Source organism: Lontra canadensis, unplaced genomic scaffold (assembly GCF_010015895.1).
Source record: "Lontra canadensis isolate GAN:19392208 unplaced genomic scaffold, GSC_riverotter_1.0 scaffold4, whole genome shotgun sequence".
Classification (NCBI taxonomy): domain Eukaryota; kingdom Metazoa; phylum Chordata; class Mammalia; order Carnivora; family Mustelidae; genus Lontra; species Lontra canadensis.
This window is the reverse complement of record NW_022630998.1, coordinates 47,849,263-47,874,850: the sequence shown is the minus strand read 5'-3', so window position 1 is coordinate 47,874,850 and position 25,588 is coordinate 47,849,263. Positions and strand designations below refer to the sequence as shown.

At 39.6% G+C, this 25,588-nt stretch overlaps 1 protein-coding gene across 4 annotated transcripts in view; it reads right to left on the bottom strand.

Annotated features, from left to right (window-relative positions):
* Nucleotides 1-25,588, bottom strand: part of DEPDC1B (DEP domain containing 1B) — an 86,259-nt gene that overhangs the window by 40,699 nt on the left and 19,972 nt on the right. For all 4 annotated transcript variants that reach the window (XM_032850035.1, XM_032850030.1, XM_032850043.1 and 1 more), the window contains exon 3: nucleotides 7,698-7,833. In XM_032850035.1, coding sequence (XP_032705926.1) covers nucleotides 7,698-7,833 — 136 coding nt within the window. The remainder of the gene's footprint in view (nucleotides 1-7,697; nucleotides 7,834-25,588) is intronic.

Below are 25,588 nucleotides of genomic sequence, written 5' to 3'. Positions count from 1 at the left end.
ACACCCACAGAAGAACAGACTGAGGCTTCTCTCTGAGAGGGAGGTCAGGGTGCAGTTTGCTTTCCTCTAAACCTACAAAAACCATCAAAAGCGGTCAAGGCGAGAGGACAAAAAAAAAAAAAAAAAAAGGTGAACAAACATAAAAACCTCCAGAGAACAAAAGTCTGAAAAAACTGGTTTCCTCAGAGCCCACCCCCTTGAGGGGGACTGGAGGACTTAACTCAGGGAACATCATTGACTGAAAACCCACGTGGCAGGCCCCTCCCCCAGAAAATCAACCAGGAAAGAAAAAAAAAAAAAAAAAAAGACTACAAGAGAACCACCACCACTACTTCATAGGACAACTTTTATTTTTAATTTTTCCCACTATTCTGGCTCATTTTTTTTATATAGATAATTTTTTAACCTATTTACCATCACAGCAAGCTGTCCAGTACATCAAATTCCATAATAACCTTCTAACCTGAACTTTTTGATACATACACCTGTGTTTTTCTTTTGCATTTCTATTTTTTGATTTTTTTTTAATTTTAGCTTAGTTTAGTCTAGTTTATTCCTTTTTTATTTTTATTTTCTAATATTCATATAGAGTTAAACTTCAAAGTAATCCCCTTTCCCCAATCAATACTACCCCTATAGGTAAACCAATTTTTAATCCCCCTTTAGCCTAGGAAAGTTGAGTGCCTTAACAAAGATATCAAGATACATCCAGGAAGAATCAAAACAACCTTCCTCGCCCACACTGAGAATTTATAACCACTCTCCCATCTTTTTCTTCCACCAGTGTTTCTGTGTTTTTGTGTTTGTCCTGATAGTATATAAATCTTACACTTGGGGTTCTTTTCGACAAGGTTCTTCCTTTATTTGCATATATATTTTTTTTTCTTTTGTTATATACTTTTATCAGTCTTCTTGTTTGTCTGTTTTTGTTTGTATACCTCATAAATCTTACCTTGGGGCCCATTTGGGCTGAACCTTCTCTGTCATCTTCCCTTTCTTTCCTGTCTCTCTCTCTCTCTTTTTTTCTTTTTCTTTTCTTTTTTCTTTCATTTGGGTGGGGAATCCTGATTGCTCAGAAGTGTTCCAGGGTGCACCCAGACTGCACCACGGTCGATACAACCAGCTACATCTGTTCAGTCATCTCTCACCAAAATGACTAGGAGGAGGAATGCCCAACAGAAGAAAAATACAGAGGATGGACCTTCTGCAACAGAGCTAACAGCTATCAACATAGACAATATGTCGGAAAGAGAATTCAGGCTAACAATTATCCAGGCAATAGCTAGGTTGGAGAAAGCCATGGATGACCAAACGGAATTGATTAGGGCCGAGCTGAAAGCGACCAGACAGGATGTTCACAATGTTAGGGAAGAGCTAAAAGCTACCAGGGCTGAGGTTCACAATGCTCTCAATGAGTTCCAATCTATCTAAATTCTCTCAAAGCTAGGGTAACTGAGACAGAAGATAGAATTAGTGATCTGGAGGACAAACAGATAGAGAGAAAGGATCAAGAGGAAGCCTGGAACAAACAGCTTAGAAACCATGAAAACAGAATCAGGGAAATCAATGACGCCATGAAACGTTCCAACGTCAGAATTATTGGAATCCCTGAAGGGGAGGAGAAAGAAAGAAGTCTGGAAGATATAGTGGAACAAGTTCTTCATGAAAATTTTCCCAATCTTGTGAATGGAACCAGCATTCATGTACTAAAGGCCTAATGGTCACCACCCAAGATTATAGATTCCAGAAAAACATCAAGGCACCTGATAGTCAAATTGAGGAATCATAATTGTAGGTATAATCTCTTGAAAGCCGCTAGGACAAAGAGGCTCCTTACTTACAGAGGAAAGCCCATCAGAATAACGTCAGACCTGTCCACAGAAACCTGGCAAGCCAGAAAGGGCTGACAAGATATATTCAGGGCACTAAATGAGAAGAACATGCAGCCAAGAATACTTTATCCAGCAAGACTGACATTCAAAATGGATGGAGAGAAAAAGAGTTTCCAAGACCTGCAAGGCTTAAAAGACTATGCAACCACCAAGCCAACACTGCAGGAAATATTAAGGGGGGTTCTATAAAAGAGGAAAAATCCTATGAATAGCATTGAACAGAAATATAGAGACAATCTACAGAAAGAAAGACTTCAAAGGTAACACGATGTCAATAAAAACGTATCTATCAATAATCACTCTCAATGTGAATGGCCTAAATGTGCCCATAAAACGGCACAGGGTTGCAGATTGGATAAAATGACAGGACCCATCCATATGCTGTCTACAAGAGACCCATTTTGAACCTAAAGATACACCCAGACTGAAAATGAAGGGATGGAGAAACATCTTTCATGCCAATGGGCCTCAAAAGAAGGCTGGGGTACCGATTCTCATATCAGATAAATTAGATTTTAAACTAAGGACTGTAGTCAGAGATACAGAAGGACACTACATAATTCTTAAAGGGACTATCCACCAGGATGATCTAACAATTGTAAATATCTATGTCCCCAATATGGGAGCAGCCAATTACATAAGAAAACTGTTAATCAAGATAAAGAGTCATATTGATATGAATACATTAATAGTAGGAGATCTTAACACGCCTCTCTCAGAAATAGATCATTGAAGCAGAAAATCTATAAAGAAACAAGAGCATTGAATGACACATTAGACCAGATGGACCTCATAGATATATACAGAATATTCTACCCTAAAACAACAGAATACTCATTCTTCTCAAGTGCACATGGAAGCTTCTCAAGAATAGACCACATACTGGGTCACAAATCAGGACTCAACCGATACCAAAAGACTGAGATTATTCCCTGCATATTCTCAGATCACAATGCTTTGAAACTGGAGCTCAATCACAAGGAAAAGTTCAGAAGGAATTCAAACACCTGGAAGCTAAAGACCACCTTGCTTAAGAATGCTTGGATCAACCAGGAGATCAAAGAAGAACTGAAACAATTCATGGAAACCAATGAGAATGAAGACACTTTGGTCCAAAACCTATGGGATACAGCAAAGGCGGTCCTAAGGGGGAAATACATAGCCATCCAAGCCTCCCTCAAAAAAAATGGAAAAATCCAGAACACAGCAGCTGTCTCTACACCTTAAAGAACTGGAGAATCAACAACAAATCAAACCAACTCCACACATAAGAAGGGAAATAATCAAGATTAGAGCTGAGATCAATGAGGTACAGTAGAACGTATCAATGAAACTAGAAGCTGGTTTTTTGAAAGAATCAATAAGATCTATAAACAATTGGCCACACTAATCCAAAAGAAAAGAGAGAAAGCCCAAATTAATAAAATTATGAATGAAAAGGGAGAGATCACAACTAACACCAAGGAAGTAGAAACAATCATCAGAAGTTATTATCAACAGTTATATGCCAATAAGCTAAGCAACCTAGATGAAATGGATGCATTCCTGGAAAACTATAAACTCCCAAAATTGAACCAGGAAGAAATCGACAACCTAAATAGACCGATATCTAGTAACGAGATTGAAGCAGTGATCAAAAACCTCCCAAAAAACAAGAGCCCAGGACCTGATGGATTCCCTGGGGAATTCTACCAAACTTTCAAAGAAGAAATAACACCTATTCTCCTGAAGCTGTTTCAAAAAATTGAAGCAGAAGGAAAACTTCCAGACTCTTTCTATGAAGCGATCTTACCCTGATCACCAAACCAGGCAAAGACCCTACCAAAAAGGAGAATTTCAGACCAATATCACTGATGAATATGGATGCTAAGATTCTCAACAAGATCCTAGCAAACAGGATCCAACAGCACATTAAAAAGATTATCCACCATGACCAGGTGGGATTCATTCCTGGGCTACAAGGATGGTTCAACATTCGCAAATCAATCAATGTGATAGAACAAATTAATAAGAAAAGAGAGAAGAACCACATGGTCCTCTCAATTGATGCAGAAAAAGCATTTGACAAAATCCAACATCCGTTCCTGATTAAAACGCTTCAAAGTATAGGGATAGAGGGAACATTCCTGAACTTCATCAAATCTATCTATGAAAAACCCACAGCAAATATCATCCTCAATGGGAAAAAGCTTGCAGCCTTCCCATTGAGATCAGGAACACGACAAGGATGCCCACTCTCACCACTCTTGTTCAACATAGTATTAGAAGTCCTAGCAACAGCAATCAGACAACAAAGAGAAATAAAAGGTATCCAAATTGGCAAGGAAGAAGTCAAACTCTCTCTCTTCACAGGTGACATGATTCTTTATATGGAAAACCCAAAAGACTCCACCCCCAAACTACTAGAACTCATACAGCAATTCAGTAACGTGGCAGGATACAAAGTCAATGTACAGAAATCAGTGGCTTTCTTATACACTAACAATGAAAATACAGAAAGGGAAATTAGAGAATCGATTCGATTTACTATAGCACCAAGAACCATAAGATACCTGGGAATAAACCTAACCAAAGAGGTAAAGGATCTGTACTCGAGGAACTACAGAACACTCATGAAAGAAACTGAAGAAGACACAAAAATCCATGCTCTTGGATTGAAGAATAAACATTGTTAAAATGTCTATACTGCCTAGAGCAATCTATACTTTTAATGCCATTCCAATCAAAATTCCACCGGTATTCTTCAAAGAGCTGGAGCAAATAATCCAAAAATTTGTATGGAACCAGAAGAGACCCCAAATCACTAAGGAAATGCTGAAAAAAAAAATACAACTGGGGGCATCACGTTACCTGATTTCAAACTTTACTACAAAGCTGTGATCACCAAGACAGCATGGTACTGGCATAAAAACAGACACATAGACCAGTGGAACAGAGTAGAGAGCCCACATATGGGCCCTCAACTCTATGGTCAGTTAATCTTCGACAAAACAGGAAAAAGTATACAGTGGAAAAAAGTCTCTTTAATAAATGGTGCTGGGAAAACTGGGCAGCTATATGTAGAAGAATGAAACTCGACCATTCTCTTACACCGTACACAAAGATAAACTCAAAATGGATAAAAGACCTCAACGTGAGACAGGAATCCATCAGAATCCTAGAGGAGAACATAGGCAGTAATTCTTCGATATCAGCCACAGCAACTTCTTTCAAGATATGTCTCCAAAGGCAAAGGAAACAAAAGCAAAAATAAACTTTTGGGACTTCATCAAAATCAAAAGCTTCTGCACAGCAAAGGAAACAGTCGACAAAACAAAGAGGGAACCCACAGAATGGGAGAAGATATTTGCAAATGACAGTACAGACAAAAGGTTGATATCCAGGATCTATAAAGAACTCCTCAAACTCAACACACACAAAACAGATAATCATATCAAAAAATGGGCAGAAGATATGAACAGACACTTCTCCAATGAAGACATACAAATGGCTATCAGACACATGAAAAAATGTTCATCATCACTAGCCATCAGGGAGATTCAAATTAAAACCACATTGAGATATCACCTTACACCAGTTAGAATGGGCAAAATTAGCAAGACAGGAAACAACATGTGTTGGAGGGGATGTGGAGAAAGGGGAACCCTCTTACACTGTTGGTGGGAATGCAAGTTGGTGCAGCCTCTTTGGAGAACAGTGTGGAGATTCCTCAAGAAATTAAAAATAGAACTTCCCTATGACCCTGCAATTGCACTACTGGGTATTTACCCCAAAGATACAGATGTAGTGAAAAGAAGGGCCATCTGTACCCCAATGTTTATAGCAGCAATGGTCATGGTTGCCAAACTGTGGAAAGAACCAAGATGCCCTTCGACGGACGAATGGATAAGGAAGATGTGGTCCATATACACTATGGAGTATTATGCCTCCATCAGAAAGGATGAACTTTTGTAGCACCATGGATGGGACTGGAAGAGATTATGCTGAGTGAAATAAGTCAAGCAGAGAGAGTCAATTATCATATGGTTTCACTTATTTGTGGAACATAACAAATAGCATGGAGGACATGGGGAGTTAGGAGAAGGGAGTTGGGGGAAATTGGAAGGGGAGGTGAACAATGAGAGACTATGGATTCTGAAAAACAATCTGAAGGGTTTGAAGAGGTGGGGGGATGGGAGGTTGGGGGAACAGGTGGTGGGTATTAGAGAGGGCACGGATTGCATGGAGCACTGGGTGTGTACAAAAACAATGAATACTGTTATGTTGAAAATAAATTTTTAAAAAAATGATTAAAAAAAAACTGTATCTGTGGAGCTAACACAATGCATGATACACAGCAGACACTTAATATTTGTTAATGAATAAATTAATGACTTCCAAATATGACCTTACCTTTACGTTCCAGGATTATATCACCATCTGCCTATGAGACAACTCCATTTAATACAGGCCATATTTATCACCAAACCAAATTCATTGCCATCATTGCCATCCTGCAAACCTGCAAGCCTTTATGGAGTCCCTATTTCTGTCACTGGTGCCACTCTTTTCCTTGAATTTTCTTTGAAAAAGCCTAAAATTCTTTTTTTTTTTTTTAAGCTTTTATTTATTTGCGAGAGAGAGAGTAAGCACGAGCTAGGCAGGGAAGGGCAGAGGGAGAGGGAGAAGCAGACCCTCCACTAAGCAGGGAGCCCAATGCAGGGTTTGATCCCAGGGCCCTGAGATCATGACCTGAGCTGAAGGCAGACGCTTAACCAACTGAGCCACCAGGTGTCCCAAAGCCTAAGCTGCTTCTTTTTTTTTTTTTTTTTTTAAGATTTTTTTTTTTTTTTTTTGACAGACAGAGATCACAAGTAGGCAGAGAGGCAGGCAGAGAGAGAGAGAGGCAGAAGCAGGGTCCACGCCAAGCAGAGAGCCCAATGCGGGGCTCAATCCCAGGACCCTGGTATCATGACCTGAGCTGAAGGCAGAGGCTTTAACCCACTGAGCCACCCAGGTGCCCCAAGCCCAAGCTTCTTAACTATTATTTTCTTCAAACTGAGAATACAATCTCTTTAGGAAAAAAAAAATTGCTTTTTCTTTTAATTAAATTGCCTAAAAATGTTTACATCACATCTTTGCAAAGAAAGTATGAATTGGACATCTATCAAACTAAATTAATTTAAAATATTCGTGTGGGTACAATTCTTAAAAACTGCCATATGAAAGTTTCTCTCTGTATTTTATTTTCTAGCATTGTCTCAATTACAGTAGTCTGCTACTGGTACTATTTTAAGGAAAAAGTACCCCCCAAAATTACTTTATTCTACAATAAGCTTAGGTTTCCCCAAACTAGCAGAATCTATCTTTGTTCATTATTAGGGGTCATTCCAAAATACTTCACACCCTAACATTCCCACTCTCAACTAGTAATAGTTAGAACAAAATTCAGGAAGATACAAAGAGGGAGAAAAGTAACTTCTAGAACACAGGAGAAAAGGAGATCATAAGGGAGTTGCCACAGAAACCTGCTTGTCTGAACCTACAAAAATACCTACCATGTATTCAGTCAAAATGTTAGCAGGAAAGAGAAAAAGTCTAACAGATAATCTTTCCTTCTTACTGTTCTCTCAGCTATTGAAATGTAAGATACTGTTTTAAAGCACGTTGGGACCATTGTTCACAGAAAGAAGTAGACTAAGGCTGATGGTTCACAGACCATTTCCCACATCTGGAGGTTGCTAGCCCTGCCCTCAGCCACCACCACCACCATCACCACCCTGTTCCACCCCCACCTCCCTGCCCAGCTTTTAGTAACACACTTACCATCACAACTGGCCTCACTGGGATGTTCTCTTGTGAAGTGCTTGGTGGGGGGTCATTCCACTCTGGAAATTTAATAACATCCTTTTGGCATGTAGGCCTCTTTGGATATGGTTTCAGGGGTGAGGAAGGAGGAAATCTAAAAACCAAGAAAGAAATCTCTATTATTGTAGTCAATGGGAGATACCTATATTTTAACAACAGTTCCCATTTCTTGTATCCTTGGGAATTTATATAATAATTCCAAACCTCAGATAATAAATGAGGTCATGCTCAATCAAATTATCAGATGTGGCTCACTGTACCCAACATATGAGTTTTTCCAATGTCCATTCATTATCCCTATCAGATAAACATTTATGAAGAAAAACAGGAACCAAACATGCGACACGTTATGAAATAACGAAATAGAAATATATTCTCTTATCAAACGATTTTCATGATTAAAGATGTTCTTTTTTTTTTTTTTTAATTTATTTATTTATTTGACAGAGATCACAAGTAGGCAGAGAGGCAGGCAGAGAGAGGAGGAAACAGGCTCCCCGCGAAGCAGAGAGCCTGATATGGGGCTCGATCCCAGGACCCTGGGATCATGATCTGAGTCGAAGGCAGAGGCTTTAACCCACTGAGCCACCCAGGAGCCCCGATTAAAGATGTTCTTAACAGCTGCTAGGGCAAGCCATTTCTTTCACCCAGCTCAAAATACTTAACCGTCTCAAAATTCTCCAAAATTTATAAATGTTATATATGCAAAGAGAAATTATGGACAGACTAATCCTCAGTGACACTTGCTGAGAAAGAGTATATTGGCACAAAAATCTTTTAGCCTATTATTCATTTTTACATCTATTTCAAATACAATCTTCTTATCCTTGAATACGGAACACTTCACAATGAGATGGAAGCCTTGATCTTGAAGGACATGAGAAGGTGCCCAATGTCCTTCTTCTGCCTTTTGTACCCTTCTCTGATCTACCTCTCCAAGACATTGGCACCACCACTCCTTGGACTAACACAGAAGCCTAAATACAATCTAATCTTTAAACTATTCTAGACTATACCTGGTAAAGAACAATAGAAGGTAGTTAAATAAACATTTTCCTCAGAGGATCTTTTTCTGTTAGAAAAAGATAGATTGCACTGCCTTGAAAAAGCAACACAAGAACTCTCCTTCTTAATGTTAACATGGAAGCCAATAGGTAGTTTACTTTTTTATTTATTTAAGCCAAAATAAAGGTTTACAATCTTATCCATGATACCCAGAGAAAAAATAATCCAAATAAATGATAATATCTTATTTTTAAATACATACAGAAATAAAGAATTTTTTAAATGTCTACAGTTTACCAAAAAAGTCTGTATTGAGGTGAATCAGGAGAATCACATATAATAAGGACTATGGAGGAACATTTCAAAAATAGTCACAATAGACTTGAAAAAGGATGGCTAATGAAAAAACGTCCAGTTTCATCTTCTCTAAAAGAATATCCAGTAATTCCACTTTATTTGAAAAGTCAGTGAGAAAAAAATGAAATCATTAAGTCGAGTTAAAGACAAATAAAATGAAAGACAGATGAAATTTTTTTTTAAGTTTTTATTTATTTATTTGACAGAGAGAGATCACAAGTAGGCAGAAAGGCAGGCAGAGAGAGAGAGAGACAGACAGAGGGAAGCAGGCTCCCTGCTGAGCAGAGAGCCCGATGCGGGACTCGATCCTAGGACCCTGAGATCATGACCTGAGCCGAAGGCAGCGGCTTAACCCACTGAGCCACCCAGGCGCCCGACAGATGAAATTTTTTAATCAGGTTGCCGAGGCAGGTATTTCCAAACAATTCCAAAATACAAATTAAATAAATCACTAAAGCCAGTCAAAGTTACTCTACCTCTTAAGCAAAAGCTGGCTTACAGAAGTCCAATCCTATCTCTGAGAAGCTAATAATTACAATGGAAGTCCTACTGTCAACCAAAGTACAGCACGCATGCACACACTCGGGTACACACACACACTCTCACATTCACCTACGCGTATAATGCGTCCAGGGAAATCACAGGTCACCCATCTGTCAGTTCTTTAAAAATTCAACACCATCCCTATCCCAGCCCACCACTGATACCACAGTTAACCCTCCCAACCCCTTCAACTAAAATGTGAAAATCTGACCTGAATTCCAGCCCTAATTCTCTCATGAATAGTCTGCAACAGTGTCTCTAAGTCAAAGCTGGTTCATTTGTCAAATAAAGGGATTACATTGGATGACCTATAAAACAGTCTCCTGGGTTCAAAATGTGTTTCTGTATCCCCAACATCCAGAAACAAGTAGTACTTTCCCAAAACCAAAACAGAAGTTCTTATGTGGAGAACTGTGACTGAAGAGATACCAGGGAGCCATGTTCTTCCATCGCCCTGGGAAGAGGAGGTCTCTGTCATAACATGTGCAGTTATCGCTGGCCAGGGTGGGAGCTTTACAGCCGCCCAGCCAGAAATGAAACGTAGAAGAGCTCCCCCTAATGGACTACTTTTACTATGTGCACTAAAAGTTTTTGCTGTCATTTTAACACTTTGATCATGTGATCTCAGGCTTCAAAGCCTGTCAGAGCTGATCGCATCCAAACATCACATTTTTTACTTAGGAAAATGAGGTCCCAAAAGAGGAAAGCAACTTACTAAAAGCCTCACAACTAACTGGCCAAGAGAACAAACCATCTTGCACAAAAGATATGCCAGCCCTTTAATAAGGACATTATAAAAATTTATTGAAAGAAATTAATGAAGCAAATCGATAGAGAGATACATCATGTTGGTAAATAATAAGATTCAATATCCATATTCAATGGTAAAATGTCAACATCACTATTCCTCATGAAGATATATACTTACAAAGAAATTCTAATCAAAATACAAAATTTTCTATGAAATATGATAAACTGATTATAAAATTTACATGGAAATGCAAGAGGCCAAAAACAATCGAGACATTCTTAAAGAAGAAAAACGAAATGAGAAACTTGCCCTACCAGCCATCAAATCTCAGTCAGATAATACAGCAGGGCAGCACTGATGGCACTGACCGCAGATGCTCAGCCTCAGCATTACTGACAATTGGGGCTGGATAATTCTTGTTATGGGGAGCTGTCCTGTGCAGTGCCTCCCTGTTGGCAGCCTCCCTGGCATCCAACCACTGGATGCTAACAGCACATCCTCTCAAGGGTGACCACCAAAAATATTCCCAGATATTGTCCCCTGCAAAATGGCTCCCAGGTGAAAATGATGGACCTAGACAGACAATCTAAAACAAACACACCCATTTCTTCAGAACCCTGATTTATGATAGAAAAGACATTACAGATCAATGAGAAGGTGTGGGTTGTTCAATAAGGAGTTCTGGTCCAACTGGTTATCCCTTGGGGAAACATGAAATTGCATCCCTGCTACAGAGCACACTTCCCCTCCACATACTCCTCTGGAAGGGATCTTGCCACTACCCTGTCAATAGCTGGAGTGTGTTTCTCTATTCTTGTGGGTCAGGGTGAGCCCTTTCCAACTGCTTTGGTAACTGGAAGATGGAAGATAGGAGTGAGACTATGCCAGTTCTAAGTACTAGCCCTTAACGCCTGGAACGCCCTCTCTGCCTCTGAGAACTCCTACTCTTCCTGCCAAGCTCCCTCTTAGAAACCAGCCACCATGTACAGAAGGCCACACCCCCACGAGCAGCATGCTAAGATGCCTAAGCCACAAAAAGAGGCTGTGGAAGATGATACACTGCATGGAAGGAAACTGAGGTCAAGGAGCACCTCAGCTGCAGACTTGGGCGTGCAGAAGTCATCCTGGAGGTGGATGTCCCAGGCTCAGCATCCCCCGACAATATCCAATTATAGAGTTATATACTCAAATTCCTGACCCACAAAAGTATGTGAAAATAACAAGGACTGTTTGAAGCCACTATGCTTGTGCCTAGTTTTGTTACACAACCACAGAGAGGCTGAACAGAAATTTGGGGCATTTCTATCAGGACAGGCAGTGAAGCCAGAGAGCTCAGAGAGACTTGTTAGGCGAAGGCTGGCAGCTCTGTGAGGAAGTTGTGGTTAAAGGCTGTAGGAAAGACCTCTGTTGCATAGTGGTACCAATTTCAGTCAAAACTGTCCCCCGTTGAGACATGAAAAACACAAAAGATGGATCTGGAAAAGGGGTTTTCCAGTATGAATGCTTAAAGTGCCAACTGGTTTCTTTTAGCCTCGGTAACCAGGTACAGATAGATAGAGTTAAAGGAAAAGAGGACCACTTGAGTTTTTAACCAAAATTTAGAGGAAATACAAAGGAGCCATGACTTGATTCAAAAACAAAGCTATTTCTCATTCCCAAATCTCAGCCATAACAAAAGGTTCTCAAAGTAAAAATAGCCTTAAGACCAATATCAAATTCAAGATGTCTCTAGTAAAATATGGTCTGAGGGCAGTCACATAAAAGATTTTATTGAGGCCTCTGGGTGGCTCATTTGGTTAAACAGCCAATTTTTGACTTTAGCTCAGGTCATGATCTCAGGGTTGTGAGATCAAGCCCTACATGAGGCTCTGTACTCAGAAGGGAGCCTGCATGAGGATTCTCTCTCCCTCCACCTCTGCTCCTTCTACCACTCATGTGTCTGCTCGCTCTCTCTCCCTCTCTCTCTGTCGGTCTAAAATAAATAAATATATCTTTAAAAAAAAAGACTTTTACTATAACTTCAAAAAAAATGAAGGCAGTACTTTATAGACCATCTTGGATAAACTAAGAGTTTAAGACTCTTTAAGGTGATGGGCCACAGCAGACTTTTAAGCACCACCAGCAAAAAAAGAACCTGTTTCAAAGACATGTGTGTGACTTTTGCCTAATGGAATAAGCCACAGTAAAATTCATAGAAAACCCACAGAATTTTTAAGACAGTAATACTAGGAGAATCACCATCCACTTGGACTAAAAAGCAAACAGTTCGAATGCAAAAAACAGTCAAGAATCTCAAGCTAACCAGGAAGTAATATGAAAAAGCTATTCCCCTGCAAAACATGGGCCATCTCTAATGGAAAAGGAAAAATGACTTAACATGTAGAGTCAAGACTCCAGCGGGAGGAGCCAGGACCCATGCAGAATCACTCACAGGAAGTAGAATTATGCCCTAATCAAGGAATGGCAGACACATGTTCAACTGTATTTTAGAAGTGCTATGGGCCGGTGATTGCTTTATGAGACGCCATAATGGGATATATTTGGGGAGTCATGATGCAGGGGATGAATATAGTTTGCAAATGAATGTCCTTGTAGCCAGAATGCATTCTGCAAGGATGGCCATGAAAGTATTGCCCAACCTTCCCCAATGTGACTCTCTACCCCAATGTGACTTTGATGAGGTCAAAAATTCAACAAGATGAGGTTATTTCTCTACCTCTATCCTTAAATGTGAGCAATCCTTGTGACTGCTTTGATAAATATGGCAGAAGTCACATATTACCAACTCTAGGCATAGTTCTTCGCTTCCTAGCAATTTTCTCTTCTTGCCTATAGGAAATACTTCCTTTTGGGAAGCTCATTCTTGGGACATGACCAAGGTTGATTGAAAGCCAGCCACCATGTAAGGATAGTGACCACCCTAAGACCATCATGTTGCAAAAAGCATAACCCATGTGAAGATGCGCTAGAGGACCAAACCCCATATAAAAAGAGAGAGCGACCAAGAAGCACAAAGGCACCAACCACATCTCTGAGCAGAGAAAGAAATCATCTTGAAAGTGAATTTCATAGTCCAACTAGTGCCTTATGGGTAATGGGCAAACTGCCAGATGAGCTCTTTCTAAATTCTTGACACAAAAACCACGAGCAGAATAAAATGCTTTAGGCTATTTATGTTTGATGTAGGTTGATTTTCAAAAACAGAAAACCAGAACAATCTCAAAATTTACACTATGAATAAAAATCATAGGTTTAGACTATGATATAAGAAAATATCTCTCCAGGGGTGCCTGGGTGGCTCAGTGGGTTAAGCCTCTGCCTTCGGCTCAGGTCATGATCTCAGGGTCTTGGGATGGAGCCCGTGTCAGGCTCTCTGCTCAACATGGAGCCTGCTTCACCCTCTCCCTCTGCCAGCCTCTCTGCCTATATGTAATCTGTCAAATAAATAAATAAAATCTTAAAAAAGAAAAAAAGAAAATATCTCTCTGACTTTCAGTAATGAAGGAACTCCAGCTAAGCAAGATACAAAAACCACAAAGTATAAAAAAGGATTTGACACATTCATTTTACATTAAAATAAAAAAAACTTTTCTGCTTGTCAAGACATCATAAATAAAATGAAGAAAAAAAAAACAGGAGATCTTTGCATCCAAATAACTGACAAAAAGGATTACTATCCAGAATATATATACATTTTTTATTTTTTTAAAGATTTTATTTATTTATTTATTTGACAGAGATCACAAGTAGGCAGAGAGGCAGGCAGAGAGAGAGGAAGGGAAGCAGGCTCCCTGATGAGCAGAGAGCCCAACGAGGGGCTCGATCCCAGGACCCTGGGAACACGACCCGAGTGGAAGGCAGAGGCTTCAACCCACTGAGCCACCCAGGCACCCCCAGAATATATACACTTTTTTAACTCCTAAAAATTTATAAGGAAAAAAAAATCTTGAAGAAGACCAAAGACATGAACCAGGCATCTCCAGATATGGAATCAAAATGATGAATAAACATACAAAAGACACTTGATCCATGAGTAATCAAATAACATCACAAGCATTTCACACTTACCGGATTGGCAAAAAATTAAGTCAGTCAATATTAAACGTTTTCTACTACTGAGATAAAACTTAGTGTAGCCACTATGGAAAACAGTTTAGTTGTAGTAGTAATAAAGTTGAACGTGCAATATCCTCTGAACTAATTCTACTCTATGTAACTCTGGGTGGCCTAAAGAAACTCTTACACGCGTACAAAAGGAGACATGCCCAGAAATGCTCATGGCTGCATTGTTTATAAAAGCAAAGAAATGAGGGGAAAAAAAAAAAAAGGACGCCTGGGTGGCTCAGTTCATTAAGCCGCTGCCTTCAGCTCAGGTCATGATCCCAGGGTCCTGAGATCGAGTCCCACATTGGACTCCTTGCTCAGTGGGGAGACTGCTTCTCTCTCTGCCTCTGCCTGCCACTCTGCCTGCTTGTGTGCTCTCTCTCTCTGACAAATAAATACATAAATAAATAAATAAATAAATAAAATCTTAAAAAAAAAAAGCAAAGAAACGAGAGCAACACAAATCTCCAGTGGAAGGGGAACAGATAAATGGGACTGCGGTATATTGATAGAATATAAAGTAGCTGAGAAAATTCCATAACTATATATACATCAACATGGATGAACCTCAAACATCATGAGAAATAAAAGAACAAGTCAGAGAAGAACACATATTCTATGATATCTGCTACATAAAGATCAAACAGAGAAAAATATTCAAAAGCCAAATAAGCACACTGCTAAAGGATACAAGTGTAAGTGTTAAAACAGTAAAGAGAAGCAAGGAAATAATAAACGCAGAACGCAGGATACTGATGACCTCTTGGAGAAGATGATGCAAATTGGCAGTAAACAGGTATTCACTTTGTTATTCTTATAACACATTCTTATAACGTATAACATATATTTATTCTTATAAATTATTCAGATAAACTTCATACATTCTTATACAAGATAATATTTTTAAATACAAATGAGAACTTTTAAAAAAAGAGCAGAGCTCCCTCTACTGGACGATATTTGTATTTGCTTTTAGTATTCTAAATTAAATCCCAACATTATGATCATGGATTCCGAATCTACTTGCACACTGAACAAAATGAGTCCAGAAACAGAATCAGCCACAGCTAATCATCCAACCCAACAATCCAGATCTCCTACTGTCACCTCTTGCCAAATTTGGGTTGGAAAAAAGCAATTAAAAATAAACCATTCCTGGGTCCCTGGCAGGTTCAGTTGATGGAGCATGCGACTCTTGATCTCAGGGTTGCAAATCTGAACCCTATGCTGGGTGTAGAGATTACTAAAAATAAAATCTTTAAAAAAATAAACCATTTCAAAATTACTAGCCTCTGATGAATTTACTTGAAACAAAAGAGAATTTATTACCTAATCAATTAATAAAAAATACTATAGGGAATCTAAATTGCAAGGAAAACAGTTTATAAATCTTAATAAATTTGAGTCATAAATGACATAACGCAAAGACAAAGTTCTTCCCACAATATATGCCAAAATTATTTCTTTAGCATCAACAGAAATGGGCAGCGTTTACAGGTTTTGCCAGCCTGCCTCCTTGCCTCAATAAACCTAAACCTCCGTAGAAGAAAAGCCAGGCTGAGAATACTTGTTATAGGAGCTGACCTCTCTGAGACTGGTGCCCACGAAACCCCTGGGTCAGGGCAAACCAGCAGCAACTGGCTGGGTTCCACCGGGCTCTGTACCTACCAGACCTATTGTTCAAGACCAGCGGTGGTATTACGTAAATGCTGAAAAACTGTAAATTATTACATTTCACCATACTGCTTGCAGATATATCAGGGACATCAAGTGTCTGAGGGAAAGAGAATAAAAGATGAAGCTGGAAAAAGAGTTGTCAACTGAAGGAAGACTTGACCTCTCTGAGCTCAGAAATCATTGCTTACTCCACATGAATAAAGATTCCATTAGCCAAGGAAGAGTTGAGATGGCGGAGTAGCAGGGGGACTGAGCAGGCCTCAACCCTCGAACACAGCTTGATCAACAACAAATCACTGTGAACAACTAGGAAATTTATCTGAGGATTAAGAAACAATCAGCACAACTGAAGAGAATGTAGCAGATGTGGGGTTCAGAAAGATGCACTGGGGGGAGAAAAAAGTCACAGCGCCAGGGAGGGGAGGGAGCCAAGTCAGGGTTCACACAGGAGGCCTGGTGCGGGGATCCCCTGGGTCGCACGAGGAGATATTGTTCCCCTTCCTGGAGGCCTTTTGGAAGAGGGTATCCTGCTTCTCCAAGCAAAGAAGGCCAGTGAGGAGGCACTGAGTGCTCTTCACCAGCAGGGGGGGCAGAAAACCCGATCACGGCTTCTCGCTGTGCTCACCAGACAGCAGCCACCACACTGCTTTTCTAGGACAGGTCCGTGCCTGGCGCAACGTGTGAGGCTCTCCTCCAGGGGAGGTCCTTTCAGATGTGGCATTTTGAATTCCAGGCCCCAGCCAAAGATAAAACACAGGGAAGGGACTCCTGGGTGGCTCAGTCGGTTAAAATCTACCTTCAGCTCAGGTCATGATCCCGGGGTCTTCGGATCAAGTCCTGCATCGGGCTCCTTGCTCAGCAGGGAGCCTGCTTCTCCATCTTCCTGCTGTTCTCCCTGCTTGTGCTCACAGTCTCATTCTCTCTCTGACAAATAAATAAAATCTTTAAAACACACACACACACACACACGGAAAACTGACGCTGGCCACAGAGAGGTTGAAGGCAGGGATCTGACAGAAGTCTGGGACACAGGAGGGGAGACTGTTTGCTTTTCTGGGGCGGCCTCCTGAACAGTGGCTGTCACGAGTTCTCCTCCCTCCCTCCCCAGGGAGGTGAGCACAGGGTGACACCCCCACTCCCCACCCCCTGCACCGTGGGACTTTAGAGAAAACACAGCGGCTTCTGGTGGAGGCTAGAGTCGCTTACACCAAACCTTGTCCCTGTGCGCCCAGCAGGGGCATCTTTACTAGAGCAGGTCTGACAGTGAGCCAGGTTGCTGGGCCTCTGCTTCAGAAGCCCAACACAGCTCCGCCCCGCTCCCTCTGCGGCGCCCCTGCATACACCAAGTCTCCTGATGATAAAGGGTTCCAAAGCGTCAGCTTTAGTTCTGGAAGAAATAGAACCAGGATTTCTTCCTTCCCTTTTTTCGTGTATTTTGTATTTTGAATTTTTGGTGGTTTGGCTTTTTTTTTTTTTTCTTTTTTTCTTTGGAATCAGGCATATAGTGTTCTGTACATTTGTTGTTTGTTTCCTTTTTTCGTTTTTTGGATCAGGGTTCTTTTTTTATTTTCTTTTTTTCTTCATAATCAGGTTTATATATTTGTTTCCTTTTTTGTTACTTTTCCTTTTTTCTCAGATCAGGTTTTTTTGTTTGTTTGTTTGTTTTCTTAATCAAACTATCTTAACAAACAAATCAAAGCACACCTAGTTAAAGGTCCAAATACTCTCCATGGCAAGCAAGCAAGCAAGCAAGAAGTCTGCAAAGGATTGACCTCTGGGAAAGAGCAGACAAAACATAATGGCAGAGTGCACACAACATGCACTAGAAATGCTTCCTGAATCACCAGGCCCTGGACAGTCTATGACCCCTTCTTACTACAGTATTACTTTCAGAAGCAGGAAACATAACTTTCATAATATACAAAAGACAGAAACCCAGACATAATGACAAGATAGAGGATGTCTCCCCAAAAGAAAGTTCAAGAAGAAATTACAGCCTGGGATTTGATCAAAACAGATAGAAGCAATATATCTGAACAAGACTTTAGAACAACAGTCTTAAGAATACTACCGTGGCTTGAAAGAAGCATAGAAGACACCAGAGAAACCCTGGCTGCAGAGAAAAAAGACCTAAAACCTTGTCAGGCCAAAATAAAAAATCCTGTAACTGAGATGCAAAACTGACTGGATCTAATCACAATGAGGATGGAAGAAGCAGAGGAATGAATAGGTGATACGAAGATAAAATTATGGAAAAAAAGCTGAAGAGGGAAAGAAAACTATTAGATCACAAATATATTTAAAGAACTCAGCAACTGTACAAAGCACAATAATATCCATATAATAGAAGTCCCAGAAAAAAAAAGAGCAGGAAAAAGGAGTGGAAGATTTATTGAACCAATTATAGCTGAGAACTTCCCTAATGTGGGGAAGGAAACAAGCATTCAAATCCAAGAGGCACAGGAAATGCCCCTCAAAAATCAACAAAAACAGATAAACACCAAGACATATCATAATCAAACTTGCAAAATACCAAGATAAAGAGAGAATTCTGAAAGCAGCTAGGGACAAATAGTCCTTCACCTACAAGAGCAGACACAGAAGGTTAGCAGCAGACTTGTCCATAGAAACTTGGCAGACCACAAAAGAATAACATATATTCAATGTGCTAAGTGGGAAAAATATGTAACCAAGAATACTATTTCCATCAAGGCTGTCATTCAGAATAGAAGGAAAGATAAAGTTTTAAGACAAGCAAAAACTAAAGGAGTTCATGAACACTAAACCAACCCTGCAAGAAACACTAAAAGGGATTCTGAGGGGGAAAGATATACCAGAAGCAGCAAGGACTGGAAAGGAACAAAGATAATCTACAGGAACAGCGACTTTATAGGTAACACAATGGCACTAAATTCATATCTATCAATAATTACTCTGAATGTAAATGGATTCAATCCATTTGTAAATGTTCCAATCAAATAACATAGGGTATCAGAATGGATTAAAAAAAAAGAAGATGCATCAATATGCTGCTTATAAGAGACTCATCTGAGATTCAAAGATACCTCCAGAATGAAAGTGAGGAGGTAGTGAAACATTTATCATGATAATGGACATCAGAAGAAAACTGGGGGTGCCTGGGTGGTTCAGTGGGTTAAGCCTCTGCCTTTGGCTCAGGTCATGATCTCAGGATTCTGGGATTGAGCCCTGCATCGGGCTCTCTGCTCAGTGAGGAGCATGCTATCCCCTCTCTGCCTGCCTCCCTGGCTGCTTGTGATCTCTCTCTCTATCAAATAAATAAAATCTTAAAAAAAAAAAAAAAAAAAAAAAAAAAAAGAAGGAAGCTGGAGGAGCACTCCTTATATCAGACAAACTAAATTTTTTTTAAGATTTTATTTATTTATTTGACAGAAAGAGATTAAAAGTAGGCAGAGAGGCAGGCAGAGAGAGAGGAGGAAGCAAGCTCCCTGCCGAGCAGAGAGCCCGATGCGGGGCTCTATCCCAGGACCCTGAGATCATGACCTGAGCCAAAGGCAGAGGCTTTAACCCACTGAGCCACCCAGGCGCCCCATCAGAAAAACTAGATTTTAAACCAAGGAATAACAAGAGACAAAGAAGGGCACTGTATCATAATAAAGGGATCTACCCAAAAAGATGATCTAACAACTGCAAATATTTAGGCCCCCAATTTGGGAGCAGCCAAATATATAAATCAATTAGTAACAAACTTAAAGGAACTCAATGATAATAACACAATTATAGTAGGGGACTTTAACACCCCACTCACAGCAATGGACAGATCATCTAGGCAGAAGATCAACAAGGAAACAATGGCTTTGAATGACACACTTGACCAGTTGGACTTAACAGACATACTCAGAGCATTTCATCTTAAAGCAGCAGAATAGTTCACATGGAACATTCTCAGAATCGATCACATATTGGGTCACAAAACAGGCCTCAACCAATACAAAAAGGCTGAGATCACACCAGGCATATTTTTCAACCACAGCACTATAAAACCTGAAGTCAACCACAAGAAAAAATTTGGAAAGATCAAAAATACATAAAGGTTAAAGATCATCCTACTAAAGAATAAATGGGTTAACCAGGAAATTAAAGAAGAAATAAAAATACACAGAAGCAAATGAAAATGAAAACATGACAGTTGAAATCCTTTGAGACACAGAAAAGGTGGTCATAAGTGGGAAGTATATAGAAATACAGGCCTTCCTCAAGAAGCAAGAAAAGTCTCAAATACAGAACCTAACCTCATACCTTAAGGAGTTGAAGAAAGAACAATAAAGCCTAAAACCAGCAGGAAAAGGAAAATAATATTAAGATTAGAACAGAAACAAATGATATAATAAACAGTAGAACAGATCAATGAAACTAAGAGCTGACTCTTTGAAAGAATTAACAAAATTAATAAACCCCTAGTCATACTTATCAAAAAGAAAACAGAAAGGATCCAAATAAATAAAATCACAAATGAAAGAGGGAGAGATCACAACTAACACTGGAGAAATACAATTATAATTGTATATGATTATATGTAAAATATATATGTATATATGTCTATGTATGTATATATGTATAATATATAATAATAATATAATCATAGGTAGGCATATTTGTATATGCCTACAAACTGGGCAATCTGGAAGGGATGGATAAATTCTTAGAAACATATAAACTACCAAAACTAAAACAAGAAGAAATAGAAAAAACTTGAGAAGCTCAGACCCATAATCAGCAAAGAAATCAAATCCATAATCAAGAATCTCCCAACAAACAAGCATCCAGAGCTGGCTGGTTTCCCAGGGGAATTCTACCAAACACTTAATGAAAAAGTAATACTTATTCTTTTGAAGCTTTTCCAAAATATAGAAATAGGAGGAAAACTTCCAAACTCATTCCATGAGGCCAGCATTACCCTGATTCCAAAACCCAACAATGACCCCACTAGAGGGAGAATTACAGACCAATATCCCTGATGAACATGGATACAAAAATTCTCAACAAGATACTAGCTAATCAAACCTAACGGTACCTTAAAAGGATTATGCACCACGATCAAGTGGAATTTATAACTGGTCTACAAAATACAACAAAATACAACAAAATACAACATCCATTCTTGATAAAAAAATCTCAAGAGAGTAGGGATAGAAGGAACATACCTCAACATTATAAAGGTCATATACGAAAGACCCACAGCTAATTTATCCTGCTCAAAGGGGAAAAACTGAAAGCTTTTTCTCTACAGTCAGGAACAAGACAGGGATGTCCACTCTCACCATTGTGTTAACATAGTAATGGAAGTCCTAACCTCAGCAATCAGACAACCAAAAGAAATAAAAGCCATCCAAATCAGCAAGGAATAAGTCAAATTTTCACTCTTCACAGCTATGATAGAAAACCCAAAAGACTCCGCCAAAAAATTGTTAGAAATGATACATAAATTCAGCAAATTGCAAGATATAAAATCAATGTACAGAAATCTGTTGCATTTCTATACACCAATAATGAAGCAACAGAAAAAGAAATCAAGGAATCGGTATCATTTATAATTGCACCAAAAACCATAGGGTATCGGGGTGCCTAGGTGGCTCAGTCGGTTAAGCGGCTGCCTTCAGCTCAGGTCATGATCCCAGAGTACTAGAATCAAGCCCCATGTCGGGCTTTCTACTCGGTGGGAGCCTGCTTCTCCCTCTCCCTGCACGAACCGTGCTTGTACTCTCTCTGTCAAATAAATAAAATCTTGAAAAAAAAAAAAAAGATACCTAGGAATAAACTTAATCAAAGAAGTAAAAGTCTGTATGCTGAAAACTATACACTTATGAAAGAAATTGAAGAAGACACAAAAATATGGAATAAATTCCATGCACATGAATTGAAAGAGCAAATACTGTTAAAATGTTTATACTACCCAAAGCACTCACACATTCAGTGCAATCCCTATCAAAATAACACCACCATTTTTCACAGAGCTAGAACAAACTGTTCTAAAATTTGTATGCAAGCAGAAAAGACCCCAAATAGCCAAAGGAGTGTTGACAAAGAAACACAAAGTGGAAGGCATCACAATTCTAGACTTCTAACTGTATTACAAAGCTGCAATCATCAAAACAGTATGGTATTGACACAAAAAGAGGCACATAGACCAATGGAACAGAACAGAGAATCCAGAAACGAACCCACAACTCTGTGGTCAACTAACCTTCAACAAAACAAGCAGGAAAGAATATCCAATGAAAAAAATTCATTGGGAAACCTAGACAGCCACATGCAGAAGAATGAAACTGGGCCACTTTCTTACACCATACATGAAACTTAATTCAAAATGGATGAAAGACCTAAATGTGAGAGACAAAACCAACAAAATCTTAGAGAACACAGCAACCTCTTTGAACTTGACCACACTAACTTCTTACTCGACACATCTCCAGAGGCAAGGGAAAAAAAGGAAAATAAAGTATTAGGACCACATCAAGATAAAAAGTTTCTGCATAGCAAAGGAAACAACCAATAAAATTAAATAAATAATTTTCCAAAGAAAATTTGTCTGGTTAACAGAACAGACACATGAAAAAATGCTCAACATCACTCATAATCAAGGAAATATAATTCAAAACCTCAAAACCACAATGAGATACTGCCTCACACCAGTCAGAATGACTAAAATTAAAACTCAGGAAACAACAGATGTTGGCAAGGATGCAAAGAAAGGGGAAACCTATTACACTGTTGGTAGGAATGCAAACTGGAGCAGCCACTCTGGAAAACAGTATGGAGGTTCCTCAAGAAGTTAAAAATAGAACTACCCAATAACCCAGCAATTGTACGACAACTACTTATCCAAAGAATACAAAAATGCTGATTTGAAGGGGTACACGCACACCAAAATTTATATTTAACTATTAACCATACCCAAATTATGGAAAGAGCCCAAATATCCATTGACAGAATGGATAGAGGTGTAGTGTGTGTGTGTGTATGTGTGTGTGTGTGTGTGTGTGTGTGTGTAATGGAATATTACTCATCCATCAAAAAGAATAAAATCTTGCCATTTGCAACAATGTAGACGGAACTAGAGGGTATTATGCTAAGTGAAATAAGTCAGAGAAAGACAAATAACATATGATTTTACTCATATGTGGAATTTAAGTAACAAAACAGATGAACAGAGGAGAAAGGAAGGAAAAACAAGATAAAAACAGAAAAGGAGGGAAAACATAAGAGACTCCTAACTATAGAGAACAAACTGAGGGTTGCTGGAGGGAAGGTGGGCAGGGGATGGGCTAAATGGGTGATGGGGCATTAAGGAGGGCACTTGTTGGGATCAGAAGGGGGTGTTATATGTAAATGACAAATCACTAAAGGCTACTCTTGAAACCAATGCTACACGATATGTTAACTAACTCGAATTCAAATAAAACAACAAACAAAAAACAACAACCAAGATTCCATTATGATGAAAGAAATAAGTATTTTTAAGGAGAGGAGAGATGTGATCTGGTCTCAAAGACACTCCTACTCTATTAACAATAACTACTTGGAAAATAAATTCCATTTACAACAGAGGAAAATGTATAAAATATCCAGAGCTTAGATAAAGAAAAGTGTGAATTTACAAAGACAACTACCACCATTTACAGTAGCACCTAAAAAACATGAATAACTTAGATCTAAATCTCACAAAATTTGTGCACCATCTGTACATCCACAGCTACATAGCACAGCTGGGAAGTTAAAGACCTAAATGAAATGAGAACTGTACCATGCTCATGATTTATCTGGAGGACTCAATTTTGTTAATTTGTCAAATCTCCCCCAAACTGATCTATAGCCTCCACATAATTTCATTGAAATTACGACAGAAATTTTTATAGAAATACACGAATTGATTCTAAAATTTATGTGGACAAGCAAAAGAACTAGAATAGCCAAAATAACTTTGAAAAATAACAAAGTTGGAGGACTCACACTAACTGATTTCAAGAGTTATATCTGCAGTAATCAAAACAGTGTTGTATTGGAGACAAGCTGGACATATAGGACAATGGAACAGTAAATGAATTAAGTCAGAAGACTCTATACGGTGCTGTGTCCTATATCCACAAGAATACAGGGCCCAGGATCAAGGAGTGGAGGTTAAGAACAGCCCTACTTACCATCCCTCCCAGTGAACGATCCCCACAACTCTCGACTCCATAGTTAGAGGTCCTGCACCCAAAAAAGACACACAAGTTCTCTTGCCAGGAGACATAGCAAGGGCACTTTAGGCTCCTTATGACAGAGAGGAGCATACAAGAAGAGGAATGACTGTCATGGCAGTAGGGCCTCATCCTGACCAGCCGGAGGGTGGGCTGCTCTTACTGCAATAAGGACAGGAAAACCTGTGCTCCCTCTTGATACTTCTTAGTCCCACTGTTAACTGTGCATGGGCATGTACAGAAACATCAGGCTGGCAAGTGTATGGTTATCAAGGGTTCAGACGCTCTCAGTAATGAACTTTGGGATCTCACTACTAGGTAAACCACCCAAAGCTGTCCAAGGTGATAACTGAGAGTAAGGGAATTTACAATGGCAAGTCGAGAAGAAAAAGGATGAGGACCAGCTGTACCCATTAGACTGGCTTCAGCAAGAGGAGATGTATTCTTCCCAGTAATTTCCATCTCCTAGGTTTTGCCTCGGGAAGAAAACCCATAAACACGTGTGGAGAAGCAGATGTGTTCAGCACAAGTGATGGACTATGCCAAGCAGGGCATTCGCAGTTCACATCTCCTTTCAAGGGACCAGCAGCCTCCAGGACAGCCTGCAGCCTCTAGCCACTGTATCTTTCACACTTCACCATGATGCTTACAGCACACTGGTGAGCACAGGGTGGTTACTGGAGCCAAGCCAGTTCTACCAGAAGAGTGGGATTCCTCTAGCAAGCAACCATTGTCCAAGGACTTGCCAACAGCCTCATCAAGACGTTCTCAGAACTGCACCCAATGGTCTTTCCCAGAGGTCAGACCTGCATCAGAGTCTGAAGGCACACCCAACCCCTTGCTCCCTTCTCCTGTATCCATTCCAGGTGCACCCCAAACCCTAACACTAATTTCCTTTCATATCCAGCCCCACACACCCAGGCCTGCCTCACTCCAAATCTTGTAAATTTGTTACAATCCTGCCATTACTGACTTCATATTACACTTAACTACAGCTCACTCCATGAGGGAAAAGAAAGAGCCACTCTAACTGAGGAACAGGTGGAGTGATTATTGCTTAACTCCAGCCCTGTAAAAAGTGAACGCCTCACTTACTAACCTTTGAACTTCTTTCTCAATGAATACTAGGCATTGTGCTGGGTATGGGGGACACAGATAAAAGCAAATTCTTTCCCAGCCTTATCTTCCACCAC